This window comes from Phoca vitulina, unplaced genomic scaffold, assembly GCF_004348235.1.
Source record: "Phoca vitulina isolate PV1807 unplaced genomic scaffold, GSC_HSeal_1.0 scaffold80, whole genome shotgun sequence".
Classification (NCBI taxonomy): Eukaryota; Metazoa; Chordata; class Mammalia; order Carnivora; family Phocidae; genus Phoca; species Phoca vitulina.
Window position 1 is genome coordinate 3,111,801 of NW_022589783.1, and position 20,470 is coordinate 3,132,270.

The window sequence follows — 20,470 nt, forward strand, 5'->3', positions numbered from 1 at the left end:
AAGTAAATTCTTCCATGAATTTGCTTCAATGCAGACATGAGGTCTGCATTTAGCATTGTCAGTCATGACCTCACAAAAGTTGTGCAACATTTTCTCATTCACTCACATTCTTGGAGTAAAGATTCTTCGCAGTAAATGCGAGACTAAGCTTCCAACCAAGACAACAAATTAACATAAATTTCCTATTTTTTAAATCTTAATTGATATAATTTATTATAAACAAAAGAATATATATATATTTATTATAATAATTCAAAGACTGTTATAATACATAATTTTAAAATTCATGCATTCAAAGAATCAGGGACGTAGCGGACCACAGCCAGTTTTATTGTCTGAGACCTTTTTAAAGTTTTGTCTAATGGCCTGGGTTTTCTATGATCATATAAATGCTGCACCACCACCTAATTGCCTTGACTCATTTATATAAAGATGTCACTTTGTGAGGGACTGAGGCCACATTTTACCGTATTTCTGCCTTTCTCACTAGTTGCTAGTGTTGGCCTCCTAGCAGGGATTCACACACCAATAAGAAGACAGCAAATTAACCAACGGTCCCTTTAAAGTGTACGTGTTTGGGGAGTGCGCCTTCACAGTCCTCGGCTGTGAAACTGTACTGAGGTAAGCCACCCATCATGACAACTGTTTTCCTTGAATCCTATGATCCAAGGTTAGAGGTCTTAGTCCTGCAACATCTGAATAAATTCCATACAAATAAAACCCATAGAAAATAAGCAAGTTTGAGAGATTCTACAAAACCAGTGGATTGTAACATTTTTTTGTGCAGTTGCTTCAGAATGGATGGAGGTATTTGATTTTTAGTTCTTTTCCAAGTTGATGGGTTGAATTTTAGAATAAACTAGCCAAGTGGAACCTTCACCTCCTCCATAGTTGTGTGTGTGTGTGTGTGTGTGCACGTGCTCAGAGCACACGTGCGTGGTTGCCACAAACAAAGCCTTAAAGCCAATATTCACTGGTCTTGCAGCTGTGGCTATGTACTTTAATAGGTTTAGAGACAATATTTTGTAGCCAAACACTGGGACATACACAACAAGTACTAGGGTATACTTACCAGGACTACAGAATGGAATTTCAAACTAGGCACTATTCCAGAAAACTGGGAATTATGATTTCCTACCCCTCAGATGTCCCCATTCCGACTTCTTCATCATTTTCTATCCATTCCCAACCTGCCCATGTTGCTTGATTCCCTCCCTCTCGTCTGCCTTGTTTGACCTCTCTGGGGCAAGGACGATGACCACGCTGGAGTGGATTTTGGGGGGGGAAGGGCACTTTGTGGGCAAACTCTGTGGCTGTTAGGTGCAGAGTGAGCAATAACAGGTAAGTTAGATCAAGAAGGTCACCCAAACTGCCTGTGAAGACCCACATTCCTACCTAGGAGTTTGGAAGTGAGGGCTAGTTCTGAAGACAACCCTGGAGAGCCTCGAGGGCTTGTGTCTTCAATGTGGTGCTGGGTAGGGATGGGGAAGTAGATGGCGTTGGAAATTTCACTGAGTTAGGTGATAGCTCCTTCTTATCCCCAGGCCTCATGCTCAGTGTTGCCTAGAAAAGAAATTCTTAAAGGCGCTATTGTAGTTCTTGTTGAAAGCTGTGTAGATGAGGGGGTTAAAGAAGGAGTTGGAGTAGCCCAGCCAAAGGAAGATGCTCTTCCAGATGGTGGGGATGTCGCAGGAGCAGAGGGGGCTGATGAGCTCTGTGGTGAAGAAGGGGATCCAGCAGAGTGCAAATACCCCAATGAGGATGCCCACCATCAGGGCAGCTTTCTGCTCTTTCTGTTCCCTCCACGTGTCCCCTTCTGTCTGGAAGGTGACGGTGGTGTGGCGGACAGTGAACACCATCTGGGGCTGCTGAGCAGAGGTCTTCGCCTGGAAAAGATCAGCAGAAGCTTCATGAAGAGCCAGCTTCTCATGCCTGTTAGGCAAGGGTAAGGTGAATCCAGACACGGATGCCTGGCTCCTGCACACCCACTTGAAGAGAAAGTCCTCGATTGTCGGGTGTGGGAAACTGGCAGCCTGTGGAGCCCACCCTCAGCTGTGAAAACATGGCGACAGAGCTGGGGGGCTTGCTTACATCTTAGAAATGGAAGGAACGGAGCATCCATAATAAATGTGATGAAGATGAATTCCCTGTTGCTGCCTATTCAACAAGGAAAACAGAAATAACCTGGTCATGCAGTACAAATCATTTACTGACAAAGGTACATGAGTAATCGAAAGGGTGCTAAATCCTTACCAAACCCTTGGACAACTAAAGCCTGATTTTCCGAAATTTTAATAACTTTCTGTGTTCGTGTGAATCCTCCCTAAAGGAATTTTCTAGAATTTCTTCTGGTGTCAGTTTCCTATGACTGTTTGGGACAGTTCACTCACCGGGACACTTATCTCCTCTGGGGCCTATTCTGTGTCCTTCCCCTCCCCCAACTTTCATGGAAAACAGACTCCAAACACTTAGATTCTCCCCAGTTGGGTGCTCCCAGGTCTCCTTTGGGCAGATTTCCACAGAATCAGGCCCTCGACATAGTCCCTTCTCCAGAGAAGTGGGATTTCTGGGAAAGGGGCTCTTCCTTCCATTCCAGTCCTTTTACTTCCATCTTTGGGGAATTGAAATAAGGACTATCTGACGAAAAGACAGCCTAAATATGGAGAAATTACAATGGGTAGGTTTACTAAACTAGCAAGTTAATTGGTTCAGTTAGAATTTGGGACAATTTCTGGGCTGATCAATCATTCACTGGTAGGTGAGACTACACGGACATTAGATATCATTCTTCCAAACCCCAGCATTCTGTAACCCCAGTACATTTGAAAAGGAGAATTACACAGCTCTCTCTCAGGCAGCAAACAACCTTTCAGACAAAGGACCAGATCAGAAGGTCATTCTCTTTAACCTAAACCACTTAACCGGTTCATGGCTACATCTATAAATTGGAGTCAAAAGACATCGACCTATCTGTCATATAGAATAATGAAGTGTAAATAGGAACACTATGGTTAAAATAATATTAGTTGATATATGAATTATTAAATTTGTATGATAGCCTTCCTGTCATTTACTTGAAGAACAATGAAACACCAAGTATTGTACAATCAAAAAGAAGATCATCAATATTGGAACAAATAGTCCACAATACTGCAACCCTTAAAAACATACATAAAATGAGAAGTGAAAATCTCCCTTTCTATACCCCAATCTCACCCCGAGATGGAACAATAGTAAACTTTCTTATATTATTAGTGCATATCTGGTAGTACTTTGCAGGGAATTCATTTACAGAAATACAAACACAATATTTAGTTTCATTTTTCAGCATAAAACAGGGAAACCCACCAATTTCTTAATAAAACTCAATCCTAAAATGGCATCAGAGAAGTCATTTCCCCCATTTTCCAAAGATGGCAATTGAAGGAGAATTCTGGTCCTGACTGTTAAACCATCCCCCAACACCCCCCCGAAATTCTCCTCCCTCTCAGCACTTTTTTGGTGGTAACACTGGCCACTCAGGGTTGTGACTCCCTTGTGCCCACCCCTTAATTCTCTATAGCACAGCTGATATAAAGGTGGAACTCTTAAACTAGACTTTTGTCGAAGTGGAAATAAATACAGCAACACACAACCAGATATTCTGGCTTTTGAGATACGGCACACTCTTGGGAACCAGCCAGCCCCTCCCATCCTGACTGCATGTCTGCCTTCCCTGTGGTCATTAGCCTTTGCAGACTGACTCCAGAAGCCCATGTTTAGTCCTTTATATACTCAACTTTCAGTTGCAAGACACAGTGAGCCTCACAATGAAACTATCAATGTAAACCCAACCTTCTTTAAGGCTGAGATATAACCCCCAAAGTTGCACATTCTATTTGTAGGAGTTTTCTGTTGCATAATGGAAAAGGTTGCAAGATTTCCATTCTGGGGAGCCATCTTCTTTCCTAATGATCGGCATTCAGGGTATCTCCCTCTCTTGAGATTTTGCCCTTCCGTACACTCAGATCCAGTCCTATATCCGAAGGGGCTGCCATATCAGGATGTAGCTCATCATTCATCTGAGAGATGAGACCACAGTGGTTGTTTATCCAGGTGTATGACCTACATGCAAGTGTAGGACTTGAATATTTCTTTTTTTTTTTTTTTTAAAGATTTTATTTATTTATTCATGAGAGACAGAGAGAGAGAGAGAGGCAGAGGGAGAAGCAGGCTCCCAAGGAGCAGGGAGCCTGATGCGGGACTCGATCCCAGGACCCTGAGATCATGACCTGAGCCGAAGGCATATGCTTAACCATCTGAGCCACCCAGGCGCCCATGAATATTTCTATAAAAATTAGTCTTAGGAAAGGGGGGGGTCTAAGGATTATAAGACAGTTTCATGGAAGCCCATCACTTCAGTCATGGTCCCTGTAATTGAATGTAAAGTGCCCTCCGTGCAGGCCTGCTTGTATGGGTACTTGGCAGCGCACTCTAAAACCTTGTGTTCTTCCAGTGCAGTCTACCTAGGTTCTTACAGAGGATGAGCTATTCCCAAATAAAACTTACACTCATTGGATCTGCAAGGATTTGCCACGGCGTCATGGTTCTAATGTTGAGTGAAGTGTGTTCTTAAAGATGTTCCAGGTATTTTATTTCTAAGTTTGTATTCAGGATGATTTCTCTCATGTCAGTAGGGTGTTTCAGCTAAATGTTTCCTCACAGGTGTTAGATTCATGCTCCTTTCTCACTGAGTTGTTAGTACAGCAGGGTGGGAGCCCACATCCACAGGCCCTTCCAACAAAGATTCAAGTGTCATGTTTTAACAATTCTTGTCATGTTCCATGAGAACCCCTTAGGGTTCTACTTTAAATTCAAGTTAAATATTTTTTCTAAATACTTTCTTTTTATGGTTTGCTTGGAGTTAGGAATTGTTTGTAGGTGAGTCCTAGAACTCCATATGTCTCAGAAAAGCACATTTTCTAGGACCTCAATGCGAAATGTTGATCAGCATTGACATTTCTCTTGGTGCAGCATTCAACACCAACTCACTTGACAGAAGAAAGAGGGTCACTGATTTAAAATGGTTCTTTTGGGACAGCAGAGGCTTCTCTGGGAGGAGGATCTTTGTTGTTTGGGAGGTTTTAGGTTTCTGGTTGTCTAATGTCTTTTGGTTGCTCACCCTGTGACTTTCTGACTCAGGGACTCCTTAGATCTTTGCTTTCTGCTAATCAATGATTGCAATAAAGCACCTGAGTCTGGAGAATTGAAATCTATTAATTACTCTATCAATTACTCAACATGCTCATTAGATTTATAGAAAAAGAAGTAGTAGGGTAAAAGAAAGTGAGCTTTCAAGCCAAATTAGACTTTTTATAATTATCCTCATAACACTGTATCATTTATTTTTTAATTTATTTTTTTTTAGTGTTCAACAATTCATCAGTTGCGTATAGCACTCAGTGCTCATCACAGCACATGTCCCCCCTCAATGCCCATCACTTCACATATAAAATTTTTCTAAGTGAACAATTAGCCTCATCTCTCCAAATAAATGCATTCTTTGGGGGACATGTACTTATGTGTTAGACTTCTCATTTTTCCAAAATGCTTATGTGATAAATAACAATTCACTGGTTAATCATAAATCTAATATATTGCTTTAATTTCCTTTAATTTGGCTTCACTTTCCTATTAATATCACAGATAATCAATAGATTACCATCAATAGTGGGTACTGAAGCTTAGGGATGAAGACTCTTACCTCAGAAGTGTGATTTTGGGTGATTTGCAGGTTAGACCACACCACTGTCAGAATAGAAGATGGACAGATGAACCAGAATGCTCAAGCTAGAAATGGTCTTACACGTTAAGGGAGGGTTCCACAAGGGGGAAGAGTGAAAACATTCCTCAAACTTCCCAACTAACTTAGGAAAAGACTGATTGTTCTATAGCTATGGTAAGAAGGAACCTTGCTACGTGTTTAAATATCTTCAGTTGATCAGGGACAATACAGTTTTGTAAATACACATTTGCAAACCAACCAATCCTTGGCTGCCCTCACTTCTGAAAGTCAGCCAATTAGGGTAGGACTCACCCCAATAAACGTTCCTCTGAGTGCCAATCAATCGACAGCAGTCTCACTGAGTAACCCCACTTTAAGGTGATATCCATTCACTGCCCTCCAGTTCCTGAACTCCATGCTGTCCCAGTCCCCAGAGATTGTTGGCATTCTGCTCTGCTCTAGAGACAGTACCTGACAAATATAACTTTTTCTTATTGTAGTAAGCAGTAGGTTTGGCTTGTATTTCTATTTCAGATACTATGTGGTGCTTGTATCATCCTTAGACAGTTCTAGAGCGTCCACTGAGATCATTTTGAAGACCCTCTACAGGATGCTTGGACCACAGTATATTCACTGGGCCCCAAAGTCCAGTTGCATCAGGATCTGCCCCCAGGGGTGCCAGTCTCAGCATCTCCAACCAGCCCCACTGGGCTCTTCTTGCTCTGTGCATTTTGTTATCCTAGGACTTGTAACAAAAAGTGTCTTCATTTAAGGTCTTTAGGCTTAGGTCTTTGTATCAATTACCTATATCTTTGATTGAGATATATACCATTTGGTAATTGACTTAGATCTTTGGGTAAGCCCATTAGATCTCTTGTCCTGGAGGTGTACCATTTAGCAAATATTTTTTTATGCCCTTAATGTACTTAATTTACTGCTACTTGCTTTGCTTTTGCTGTTATTTGTCCAAATGTGCAAAGTCTTGGTTTCATTGGGTAATTAAAAAAAATTTTTTTTCCTGGAGAGCCTTTCTTTCAGTTGAATGTAAAAAGGATTGTTCTGTAAGGCATTGGCTTGATAAGCTACTAATCCATTCCAAGCCAGACCCAAGGGCTAATGTTTTGAGGACTGTTAGACCTAAGACCAATTTGTGGAAAAGCAATTAAAAAAAAAAAACAAAACATTGCTGTGTATTTATTTAATAAAAGGGCATATTTATGTTTACAAACAAGTTTGAAAAACAAAAGTAAAACATGTATGCTTCTACCTGTTAACCTTTTTCAAAATGCCAACAGCCCTCATGCTGTGTGAAGGTTTCTAAGGATTTATTAGAAAAATCAATACAGTTCACTCACAGTTCACCAAGACATCACTGAGCTAACATGTTGAGACAAAAACAAAAAGGACTAAGGTTCTCTTGTAGTTTGATAGTTTGATTTAATTTGATTTGCCTGAAATAACAAAAGCATCTCAAGCATCTTTCATTATGTAGTTGATATCTGTGGAAAAGCAATTAATCAAACTTTGCTTTGGGTCCTTTACAAAATTTGAGGGCACTCCCTGTCTTCTTAATTTGTGAAAGAATGTCACTTTGTTTAGCTGGTATTCTAGTTCAGTGAGTGTTGGGTTGGTGATTGTACGGCCCCTTGCTAGCCTCTGGTTAGGGATCCTGAGACACTATTCATTGGCACAGACTGTTGGCCAACCATGGAGGCTCTTTCTTGTGTATCATGGTTTGTCTAAGCCAAGATCTTGAACTTCTCCTTTAGGGACTTTGACTTTCTATTTTAAATTGCCATATAATCCTAACTCTTGTGCTTTTCTTGACAAATGCCTTTTTATTAATCTTTTTTTAAATTTTATTTTGTTATGTCACCATACAATACATCATTAGTTTTTGATGTAGTGATCCACGCTTCATTGTTTTCATATAACACCCAGTGCTCCATGCAGTACATGCCCTCCTTAATACCCATCACCAGGCTAACCCATCCCCCCACACCCCTCCCCTCTAACACCCTCAGTTTGTTTCTCAGAGTCCATAGTCTCTCATGGTTCGTCTCTCCCTCCAATATCCCCCCTTCATTTTTCCCTTCCTTCTCCTAATGTCCTCCATGTTATTCCTTATGTTCCACAAATAAGTGAAACCATATGATAATTGACTTTCTCTGCTTGACTTATTTCACTTAGCATAATCTCCTCCAGTCCCATCCACGTTGATGTAAAAGTTGTGTATTCATCCTTTCTGATGGCTGAGTAATATTCCATTGTATATATGGACCACATCTTCCTTATCCATTCATCTGTTGAAGGGCCTCTCAGCTCTTTCCACAGTTTGGCTATTGTGGACACTGCTGCTCTGAACATTGGGGGTGCATATGGCCCTTCTTTTCACTACATCTGTGTCTTTGGGGTAAATACCCAGTAGTGTCATAGGGTAGCTCTATTTTTAATTTTCTGAGGCACCTCCACCCTGTTTTCCAAAGTGGCTGTACCAACTTGCATTCCCACCAACAGTGTAAGAGGATTCCCCTTTCTCCACAACCTCTCCAACATTTGTTGTTTCTTGCCTTGTTAATTTTTGCCATTCTAGCTGGTATAAGGTGGTATCTCAATGTGGTTTTGATTTGAATTTCCCTGATGGCTAATGATGATGAACATTTTTTCATGTGTCTGTTAGCCATTTGTATGTCTTCTTTGGAGAAGTGTCTGTTCATGTCTTTTGCCCATTTTTTGACTTATTTGTTTTTTGGGTGTTGAGTATGAGAAGTTCTTTATAGATCTTGGATACCAGCCCTTTATCTGTAGTGTCATTTGCAAATATCTTCTCCCATTTCGTGGGTTTCCTCTTTGTTTTGTTGACTGTTTCCTTTGCTGTGCAGAAGCTTTTTATCCTGATGAAGTCCCAAAAGTTCATTTTTGCTTAATTTCACTAGCCTTTGGAGATGAATCTTGAAAGAAGTTGCTGAATCAATGTCAGAGAGGTTACTGCCTATGTTCTCCTCTGGGATTTTGATGGATTCCTGTCTCACATTGAGGTTTTTCATCCATTTTGAGTTTATCCTTGTGTATGGTATTAGAGAATGGTCGAGTTTCATTCTTCTGCATGTGGCTGTCCAATTTTCCCAGCACCATTTATTGAAGAGACTGTCTTTTTTCCATTGCATATTTTTTCCTGCTTTGTCGAAGATTATTTGGCCATAGAGTTGAGGGTCCATGTCTGGGCTCTCTATTCTCTTCCATTGGTCTATATGTTTGTTTTTGTGCCAGTACCATGCTGTCTTGGTGATCACTGCTTTGTAATATAGCTTGAAATCGGGCAACGTGATGCCCCCAGCTTTGTTTTTCTTTTTCAACATTTCCTTGGCAATTCGGGGTGTTTTCTGATTCCATACAAATTTTAGGATTGTTTGTTCCAGCACTTTGAAAAATGTCATTGGAATTTTGATCGGGATGGCATTGAAGGTATAGATTGCTCTGGGTAGCATAGACATTTTAACAATGTTTATTCTTCCGATCCATGAGCATGGAATGTTTTTCCATCTTTTTGTGTCTTCTTCAATTTCTTTCATGAGTGTTCTGTAGTTCCTAGAGTATAGATCTTTTACCTCTTTGGTTAGGTTTATTCCAAGGTATCTTATGGTTTTTGATGCTATTGTAAATGGAATCATTTCTCTAATTTCTCTTTCTACAGTTGCACTGTTAGTGTATAAGAAAGCAACTGATTTCTGTGCATTGATTTTGTATCTTGCCACATTACTGAATTGCTGTATAAGTTCTAGTAATTTGGGGGTGGAGTCTTTTGGATTTTCCACATAAAGTATCATGTCATCTGTGAAGAGAGTTTGACTTCTTCTTTGCCAATTTGAATACTTTTTATTTCTTTTTGTTGTCTGATTGCTGTGCTAGGGCTTCTAGTACTATGTTGAACAATAGTGGCCAGAGTGGGCATCCTTGTCGTGTTCCTGATCTTAAGGGAAAGGCTCTCAACTTTTCCCCATTGAGGATGATATTGGCTGTGGGTTTTTCATAGATGGATTTTATGAACTTGAGGAATGTTCCCTCTATCCCTGTACTCTGAAGAGTTTTAATCAGGAAAGGATGCTGTATTTTGTCAAATCCTTTTCTGCCTCAATTGAGAGGACCATATGGTTCTTCTCTCTCTTATTAATGTGTTCTGTCACATTGATTGATTTGCGAATGTTGAACCACCCTTGCATCCCGGGGATAAATCCCACTTGGTCGTGGGATGATCCTTTTAATGTATTGTTGGATCCTATTAGCTAGGATTTTGTTGAGTATTTTGGAATCCATATTTATCAGGGATATCGGTCTCAAATTCTCCTTTTTGATGGGGTCTTTGCCTGGTTTGCGGATTAAAGTAATGCTGGCCTCATAGAATGTGTCTGGAAGCTTTCCTTCTGTTTCTATTTTTTGAAACAGCTTCAGGAGAATAGGTATTATTTCTTCTTTGAATGTTTGGTAAAATTCCCCAAGGAATCCAACAGGCCCTGGACTCCTGTTTTTTGGGACGTTTTTGATCACTGCTTCTATTTCCTATTGGTTGTTGGCCTATTCAGGTTGTCAATTTCTTCCTGTTTCAGTCTTGGGAGTTTATAGGTTTCCAGGAAGGCATCCATTTCATCCAGGTTGCTCAACTTATTGGCATATAGTTGTTGATAATAATTTCTAATAATTGTTTCTATTTCCTTTCCTGATTAAAACTCATCAATTGTCATGATCTCTCCCTTTCATTCATAATTTTATTAATTTGGGTCCTTTCTCTTTTCTTTTGGATAAGTCTGGCCAGTGGTTTATCAAAAATTCATGGAAACCAATGAGAACGAAAACATATCGGTCCAAAACCTATAGGATACTGCAAAGGCAGTCCTAAGGGGGAAATACATAGCCATCCAAGCCTCACTAAGCCACACATTAGAAGAGAAATAATTAAGATTAGAGCAGAGATCAATGAATTAGAAACCAGAAACACAGTAGATGAGATCAATGAAACTAGAAGCTGGTTCTTTGAAAGGATTAATTAGATCGATAAGCCTTTTTATTAATCTTAATAAGGAATTTCTGACCAAGTCAAAAATCAATAAATTAAGCCATTTAAGAGCAGTAGAAAAATTAGGAGAAAAATACCAAACAGTTAACAGCTTCTCTAATTGGTATGTCAAGGTCTTAAACAAAATTCTAACTCTAAAATAGTCTCAGAGATTTTGTAACACTCCCAAACCCACCTGCCTTGCATAACTAGGTCTTGCGTATTTCTATTCAGCTTCACCCAACCTCCTAAATGCACTGTCCTTTCTTTAGGGTTTTCTCAGAAAAACCAAAGTCACACAGTAAGATTGCCAGATAAGAAGACAAACGTATATATTTTCAATTAAAACTCTGGCCTAGAGTTAACAGTGATAATTTAGAACTTTCCTAAACTTCATAGAGAAAGTAATAATAAAAATTGTTATAGAATTTAAAACTTCATGAGAGTATTGAAAAAATTTTTATTGTCCTGGACTACAAGTCTGTACTAGTGAGTGAAGTTAATTGACGTCTCCTCAGATGGGGATAAAGTAGAAGGGTAGAAAAGAGAGGAGCTATATAATCCAGCTGTGAAAATTTAAAATATAAAAATATAAAATACATTATATAAAGCAATTTCAGAAGCCCTTATTCTTTTAAATTTTATTTATTTATCTGAGAGAGAGCATGAGCACGGAGGGGCAGAAAGGGAGGGAGAAAGAATCTGAAGCAGACTCTGCACGAGCGCAGAACACAACGTGGGGCTCAATCCCACAACCAGGAGATCATGACCTGAGCCGAACTGAAGAGTCTGATGCTTAACTGACTGAGACACCCAGCCCCCCTCAGAAGCCCTTTTTTTAACCCCTAGCCAGACTTATGTAAAAAGAAAAGAGAAAGGACCCAAATAAGTAAAATCATGAATTAAAGAGGAGAAATCACAACCAACATTGAAGGAATGCAAACAATTATAAGAGAATATTATGAGCAATTATATGCCAACAAATTAGGCAAGCTGGAAGAAATGGATAAATTCCCAGAAACATATAAACTACCAAAACTGAAACAGGAAAAAATAGAAAACCTGAACAGACCCATAACCAGCAAAGAAATTGAATTAGTAATCAAAAATCTCCCAACAAACAAGAGTCCAGGGCTAGATGGCTTCCCAGGGGCAATTCTACTAGACATTTAAAGAAAAATTAATACCTATTCTTCTGAAACTGTTCCAAAAAATAGAAGTGGAACAAAAACTTCCAAACTTATTCTGTGAGGCCAGCATTACCTTGATCCCCAAACCAAAGACCCCACCAAAAAGGAGAATTAAAGACCAATATCCCTCATGAACATAGATGCAAAAATTCTCACCAAGATACTAGCTAATAAGATCAAACAATACATTAAAAGTATTATTCACCATGACCAAGTGGGATTTATTCCTGGAATGCAGGGGTGGTTCAACATCTGCAAATCAATAAATGTGATACACCACATTAATAAAAGAAAGGGTAAGAACCATATGATCCTCTCAATAGATGCAGAAAAAGCATTTGACAAAATACAGCATCCTTTCTTGATTAAAACTCTCTGCAGTGTAGGGATAGAGGGAACATACCTCAATATCATAAAAGCCATATACAAAAAACCCACAGAGAATATCATTCTCAATGGTGAAAAACTGAGAGCTTTTCCCCTGAGGTCCGGAACACGAAGGGATGTCCACTCTCACCACTGCTATTCAACACAGTATTGGAAGTCCTAGCCTCAGACAACAAAAAGAAATAAAAGGCATCCAAATCGGCAAAGAAGAACTCAAACTTTCACTCTTCACAGATGACATAATACTCCATGTGGAAAACCTAAAAGACTCCACCCCAAAATTGCTAGAACTCATATAGGAATTCAGCAAAGTGGCAGGATATAAAATCAATGCACAGAAACCAGTTGCATTTCTATACACTGAGATAGAAGAAAGAGAAATTAAGGAATTGATCCCATTTAAAATTGCACCAAAAACCATAAGATAACTAGGAATAAACCTAACAAAGAGGCAAAGGATCTGTACTCTGAAAACTAGAAAACACTGATGAAAGAAATCAAAGATGACATGAAGAAATGGAAAAACATTCCATGCTCATGGATTAAAAAAACAAATATTGTTAAAATGTCTATGCTACCCAGAGCAATCTATACATTCATTGCAATCCCTATCAAAATTCACAAAGCTGGAACAAATAATCCTAAAATTTGTATGGAACCAGAAGACCCTGAATAGAAAAAGAAATGTTGTAAAAGAAAACCAAAACGGGAGGCATCACAATTCTGGACTTCAAGCTCTATTACAAAGCTGTCATCATCAAGACAGTATGGTACTGGCACAAAAACAGACACATAGATCAGTGGAACAGAATAGAGAACCCAGAAATGGATCCTCAGCTCTATGTTCAACAAATCTTCAACAAAGCAGGAAAGGATATCCAATGGAAAAAAGACAGTCTCTTCGACAAATGATGTTAGGAATTTTGGATGGACACATACAGAAGGATGAAAACTGGACCATTTTCTTACACCATACACGGAAATGAACTCAAAATGGATGAAGGACCCAAATGTGAGACAGGAATCCATCAAAATCCTAGAGGAGAACAGAGGCAGCAACCTCTTCGACCTCAGCCACAGCAACGTCTTGCTAGACACGTCTCCAAAGGCAAGAGAAACAAAAGCAAAAATGAACTATTGGGACTTCATCAAGATAAAAAGCTTTGCACAACAAAGGAAACAAGTTGACAAAACTAAAAGACAACCTATAGAATGGGAGAAAATATTTGCAAATGTCTTATCAGATAAAAGGCTAGTATCCAAAATCTATAAAGAACTCAACATCCCAAAAACAAAAAATCCAGCCAAGAAATGGGCAGAAGACATGAATAGACATCTCTCCGAAGAAGACATACAAATGACCAACAGACACATGAAAAAATGCTCAACATCATTCAGCATCAGGGAAATACAAATCAAAACTACCATGAGATACCACCTTATACCAGTCAGAATGCCTAAAATTAACAAGTCAGGAAATGACAGATGTTGGTGGGATGCGGAGAAAGGGGAACCCTCTTAACATTATTGGTGGAAATGCAAACTGGTACAGCCACTCTGGAAAACAGCATAGAGGTTCCTCAGAAAGTTAAAAATAGAGCTACCCTACAATGCAGCAATTGCACTATTAGGTATTTACCCAAAGGATACAAACGTAGTAATTCAAAGGGGCACCTGCACTCTGATGTTTATAGCAGCAATGTCCATAGTAGTCGAACTATGGAAAGAGCCCAGATGTCCATCAACAGATGAATGGATAAAGAAGAATGGTATATATAAACAATGCAATATTACTCAGCCATCAAAAAATGAAGTCTTAACATTTGCAATGATGTGGATGGAACTAGAGGGTATTATGCTAAGCAAAATAAGTCAATCAGAGAAAGACAATTATCATATGATTTCACTCATCTGTGGAATTTAAGAAATAAAACAGAGGATCATAGGGGAAGGGAGGGAAAGATAAAATAAGATGAAATCAGAGAGGGAGACAAACCATAAGAGACTCTTAACTCTAGGGAACAAACTGAGGGTTGCTGGAGGGGAGGTGGGTGGGGCAGGATGGGGTAACTGGGGGATGGACATTAAGGAGGTCGCGTGATGTGATGAGCACTGGGTGATATATGTAACTGATGAATCACTAAATTCTATCTCTGAAACTAATAATACAGTGTATGTTAATTAATTGAATTTAAATAAAATAAAAAATAAAGACAAAAAAAGACTCATACATATGTCAACCCACCTCCCCCTCTCAAAGTCCCTGGTGTCTGATCTCCATGCTTCCCAAAAATGCCATTTAAGATTAGCATTGTTCTCTGCTCGGAGCGATTGTGCCTGGCCAGCACAGCTCTGCTGCAGACTAGTAAGCAATAAATTCAGCATTATCTTTTTATGCCAGATCTTTAGTAGTGGTTTCATCATCCTTTGCCAAGGGCAAGGCCCATCTCTTGTGTTGCCAGCTCCCATCTCAGTGTCTGACAGAGGTTAAGCTCTCAGTATGTATTTGAAGAAAACGCAGCAGACAAAGAAGCAAGGAAGAAGTGTTGTGTTTCCCTAGGTAACACAGCTAGGTGGTGGGAGAACTGTATTTAGAAACTTCGGCACCTGCTACCAGGGAAAAATCAGGAGACCTGGTTTGTAATTCACCCTTCACAGTAACAGTGGAGCCCTGGATCATTTGGACATCTTGCAAAGCCAAGGGACCCATTTTCTTAAGTTATGTGGCAGAGAGAGAGAGAGAAAGAGAAAATTAAACAGTGCAAAAAAATGTATAAAAGCAGAACAATGTCAAAATGCTTGCTAATGCTGTCTCCAGAGCAGAGCAGTGAAAGGCTACATCACTTTGCCGTAAGTTCCACAAGACAAAACTGTGACTGCTTTTCCTTTTCAAGCTGTATCTGGTATTGATTGTAAACCATTTAACTGGATAAGCATCCTGGCAGAAGAGGGTCCACATAAGGAGGGCCATTGAAGGTGGCGGGTGCTCTTGTTCCTGGCCCAGAGTTGGGGTGGACTCTCACACATGTGGAAGCTCCAGGCAGTTTGGTGCTGCGAGTGCTCTTAGCCATCAGCACTCCTTGTTCAGTTCAGAAATCTAATAGATCAGGTTTTCCCAAATCTGGCACTATTGTCATTTTGCTCTGAATAATTTTTTTGTTGTGGGGGCTGTCCCGTGCACTACACAATGTTTAGCAGCATCCCTGGCCTCTACATGCTACATGTCATTAGTACTCTCCCCCAAATTTTACTAATAATGTCCCCAGACATTCCAAATGGTCCCTGGAGGGGACAAATCACCCCTGGTTGAGGCCACTGTTCTAGATAAAAGGACAGGTAGCCTCTGACCCCCTTTTCCTTCTTCTAGAATGATGCACTCTCTCCTCCCTTACCTACACCTCTGGTCCCTCTGAGCCTGATTGACTGGTTATTGTTGGAATTAGCTATTGATCTGGAAAACACAACCATATTACAGCACTCACAGTAGGTGTCTATCTCCCTCACTAGAGGGAGCTCTTCATGGGAAAGATGATGTCTTTATCATTCTTTACTCCTTGCACCAAGCCCATACATAGTGTGTGTTTAATATGCTTAATGGAATTTATGTTGTCCCAGAGCCAATAACAGAAAATGGGGCTGCGTAGATTTCTGACCTAACTTAAATGTATGAATTAGGCTCAAGGGATCACCTTGGCAATGAGAGTTGTTCAGGGGGGAGCAATCTCCATATCCATTGGATTCAGTTGTCATATATTTCCTGAATCTGCAGTCATAGGGTTGGATTATTAAGAGTTAACAAGACAGGAAAGCATGGTGGAGAGAGGGCAAGAAAAGAGCCCTACAGAAAATGCCACTTGTAAAGAGCTGGGGAATTGTCTGCCTTAGATTTTTAATTTCCTCCTGTAGCTTGTTTGGGAAGGCAAACAAATGATCCTCTCCTGCATACAAAAGGCCTGATGGGGCTGGGGATAGACCCAGAGAGCAGCACCACAGGCCGTGGAAGTGGATAACAAAAGCAGGCTCTGAAATAGGTAAACATCTTGATAATCTTGCATCAGGGGAGGAGGATGCTGCAGAACAGCAGGTAGTAATCCAGGAGATACTATGTTTTTGAAAAATTAGTTGCTTTAATTTGCAAAGAAAAAAATAGACTGGGCTAAAACATTACTCTGCTTTGCCTGATGTTGAGCAATCTTTCTGCCAGTCACGTTACCATCTGTCCCTTCCCTCCTCCTTGATCACCCCACTCTAGGTGCAGCAAGCAGCAAGTTTATCCAGTAGCCCCAGACACTGACTTCTTCAGACCTTCTAAAGGGTGTTATAGAGTCACAGAATTTTAGAGCCAAATGGGACCCTGTGGAAGTATGTAGTCCAAACCTCTCATTTTATATATGGAAATAATCCATCAGAGATGTTAAGGCCATTATTAGCTCTGTGAAGCTGAGCATGTTGACACAAAGTCAGTCTCTTATGCTTTCCCCCAGTCTATCCCTTCTCCTTTCTCCCCTCCCCTCCCCCCAAAAGAAAACTAAATTCACTTTCTACAAACTTTGGAGTCAGCGTGCGGGAGATAAAGCCTGAACGAATGCGAGTGAAGTATTTACAAGGATCTCCAGAACACCCACCTCCACGGCCTCCGATAAGGGTGAGACGCTGTTGGTCTTCCTGGAGCCCACACGGAACTTGGCGGCCTTGTAGATCTTCCAGTACACGAAGAGCACCACGCAGAGCGGCAGGTAGAAGGCGCCCACTGTGGAGAACACGGTGTAGGAGGGCTCGCGGCTCACCTGGCACTCCTCGCTGCCCTCAGAGTAGGTCTCCCCCCAGCCGAAGAGCAGCGGTGCCAGGGAGATCACCGCGGAGAGCGCCCAGGTGAGCACTATCATAACGTTGGAGACGCGCTTGCGGGCGCGGAGCGTGTATTCCAGATGGCGGGTGATGGACCAGTAGCGGTCCAGCGCGATGGCCGTCACGTTCCAGATGCTGGCCGTGCAGCAGAGCACGTCGCACGCGATCCACAGCTGGCAGAGCCGTCGGCCCAGCTGCCAACGGCGGCCGGACAGCTCATGCACCAGGCTCAGTGGCATGACCAGAGCGGCCACGAGCACATCCGAGATGGCCATGGACGCCACTAAGTTGTGCGGAACTCGATGGAAGGTGCGCACGCGGAGAATGGTCGCCAGCACCAGGAGGTTCCAGGAGAAGGTCGCAGCCACCAGAAAGCCCAGCAAGGTCAGAACAAGCACACCGAAGACAGAGAGGAGGGGCGGGCTGGGGCGCGGGTCGTCGGCGTCAAGGCTGCTGCGGTTGGTCTCCAAAGGGGCGGGGGTGGAGAGGGAAAAGTAGGTTAGGTTCAGAGACGAATCCATCGTTGGGTCAGGAGACCGGCCCAGAGTGAGTGCAGAAGGGGCGTTCAGGAAGATGGACGGTGGCCACTGCGCGCAGAGCCACTCTGGATGTTTGCAACCTCTGGCTGGCGGCGGGGTTTCTGGGGATTGTCTATGAAACTGGCCCCAACCTCCTGCCAGTGAGCATACGTGGGAGATGGTGTGGCAGAGAGGAGGGTGCTGGGCTGCGTCTCGCAGCCAGGGCCCTCCTAAGCTGTCACATGCCCAGGCTTTTCACCTCGGCAGAGACAGCTGTCTGGTCGCCCAGAGCTGAGCATCTCCCAAGTCGGGGGGCAGCTGGGCGACCCTGGAGCGTGTGGGTGCGGGAGGGGGTGCTGGTGCGTCAGAGCAGTACTCTCGCTGCGCGCGTCGCCTCGCTACCCGCCCTTCTCTCCAAGCAGCAGGCTGCAGCCTTAACTCCGTGCCAGGGAAGCCCAGCGGGGACCTGTTTTCTGGGATCTGCCTTCTGCTATCCCCCCAGGCCCAGCCCCACCCCGTCTGGGGCCACGGCTTTGGAGCGCAAACGCCAGCGCGCCCATCCAGACCTGCCTTCTCAAAGTGGGGATCCAGCCTACGTAAGGCATCAGCTGATGAGGTCGCCTCTCCCCGCCTCTCCGCCCCGGGCACTCGCGTTGGTGCTGTCCATGGTGCTGCTGCCTCTCCCCACCTGGGCGCGGGTCTTGGTGCTGTCCCTGGTACTGGCCCTGCTTCCTGAAATGCGCTTCCGGAGTGGATCAAGTTTACCAATGAACTCTCCTGGAAACATTCCTCGAGCCACTCCCTACCCACGTCCTTCCAGGGGGTGGTCTGGATACCTTGAGTGGGTTCTCAGCTTTCCTCAGGGGCTTAGTTTAGCACGCGTGTTCCGAGTTAAGTGTCTAAGATGGTATCGCTGGCTTTTCTTCTCCTGAAGATGTCAGTACATGATTGCGTCTTTCCTACACAACACCTGGTGCTTCCCCTAAGGGGTAGTTGTCCTTTAAGGAGAAAAGGCAAGAGAGCATTTACTGATGTTCCTAGAAATGGCTGAGGCATTGGAACCACCACGTTTCAACTATGTCCTCAGAATCACAGAGAGGCTGCAGTCTTTTCAGTGGTCCCCATTGGATTTGCTTCCTTTGAAGGGCAATACTGGATATAAATTGTTATAAAAACTCCATCTCACTAGAAAAAAAGAGGGAGCATTTAACTCTTTCCCTGCACATACACACATGACCATATACACATCCATCGTAATCGGGAAAAGATCAAAATTCCTACCCAGAAGTTATGATGAAAAGCACTTTGCAAAGGGAGACATGATATAGCAAGATAAAATAAACTAAAATAAGAAAAACGATATGACAGAAAGGAGTATAAGATGGCATTAAGCATTTTTAAAGTGCATACAATTGGTATTATGAAGTCCTTTACATACACGAGTGGTTCACCACAAGTCTGGTCAAAAGCTTTTCAGCTATTTGAAGATAAGAAATATATATATATATATATATTTTTTTTTTACAAGATTCAGTTTCTAACAGAGTACAATAAGCATCAGGAGAATGCCATGGAAAGAAAGAAACTCCTCCAATGGGACCCAGAGGAGAGAATGCTGTTAGGAAATATTGATGAGAATATTCTTCATTAAATACAAGCTTATTCACAGAGCCGCTTCACCAAACATCCCTTAAACACAGCTGATGGTGGCTGCCTGTGCGCGGCGCTACCATGTGCAGCTGTAGTCAAGGGGAGAACTTGAGCTCATTCAGAGCACATTACCTTCTTGAAGCCATAGATCCAAATGGCATGAGATGTAAACCATGGATCTTTGTCTTTGAAACAAATGTTCTGAACAATTCTGAATTCAGTTTCAGGGGCCCACGACCTGGAATAATGGATGAGCTGCATATCCAGGAGGCAGCAGGCCTTGGGGATGGGCTCTCCTGACACAGATCTTAAAAGGCATCATGGGTTGCAAGTATATGCCCCACTGGCACTGTGTGTGCAGCTAGCAGTCTGCATTGAGAGTTAGGTGAGAAGCTGTCAAATAAGGGGCCAAGCCAGGGATAACTGAGGACATTTTGTAAAAATTAGAGTGTCACCTAGGTAAGAATGCAGTCAAATGCTCTTGCAAACAAGAAATCCAAAGGAGTATTTCCAGGAGAACCAAAGTTTTTGAGAAATTCTGGTTTATCTCTTACAGAAACACAAAGAGGAATCAGAACATTTCAGTTTCTTTGTCTTAGAGCATGGCCATAATCTTAGCTTGAAAAAAATGTAAACAGGTATAGAACTCCCACCTGCCATAAAGCACCTCCGAAATCCCAGTTTTGAGGAGTAGAATTTCCTGGTTTACCACATGCAGGCTGAATTGTGTCCCCTTCTCCCTCAAAATTCTTGTGTTGAAGTGTTAACCCCCACTACCTCAAATGTGACTGTGTTTGGAAATAGGATCTTCAAAAAGATGAACTTAAACTGAAGTTCTTAGGGTTAGTCAGACTGGTGCCCTCATAGCAAAAGGGAATTTGGACCCACAAAGGGACACCAGAAATGTGTGCACACAGAAGGAAAACATGTGGGAACACAGCAAAAAGGTGGCCATCTGTGAATCAAAGAGAGAAGCCTCAGGAGAAGCCAAACTTGATGACACCTTGATCTTGGACTTCTGGCCTTCAGAACTGTGAAAAAAAAAAAAAAAAAGGAAAGGAAA

General features: G+C 42.0%; 1 protein-coding gene across 1 annotated transcript; it reads right to left on the minus strand.

The window, feature by feature from the left end:
• Positions 1-292: 292 nt before the first annotated feature.
• On the minus strand, positions 293-18,527 carry HTR5A (5-hydroxytryptamine receptor 5A). The gene is made up of 2 exons (XM_032394429.1): positions 17,017-18,527; positions 293-1,886 (listed from the first exon to the last, which is right to left on the minus strand). The coding sequence occupies exons 1-2, from the start codon at positions 17,758-17,760 to the stop codon at positions 1,554-1,556; spliced, it is 1,077 nt and encodes a 358-aa protein (XP_032250320.1). The 5' UTR covers positions 17,761-18,527; the 3' UTR covers positions 293-1,553.
• Between the last annotated feature and the right edge of the window lie 1,943 nt (positions 18,528-20,470).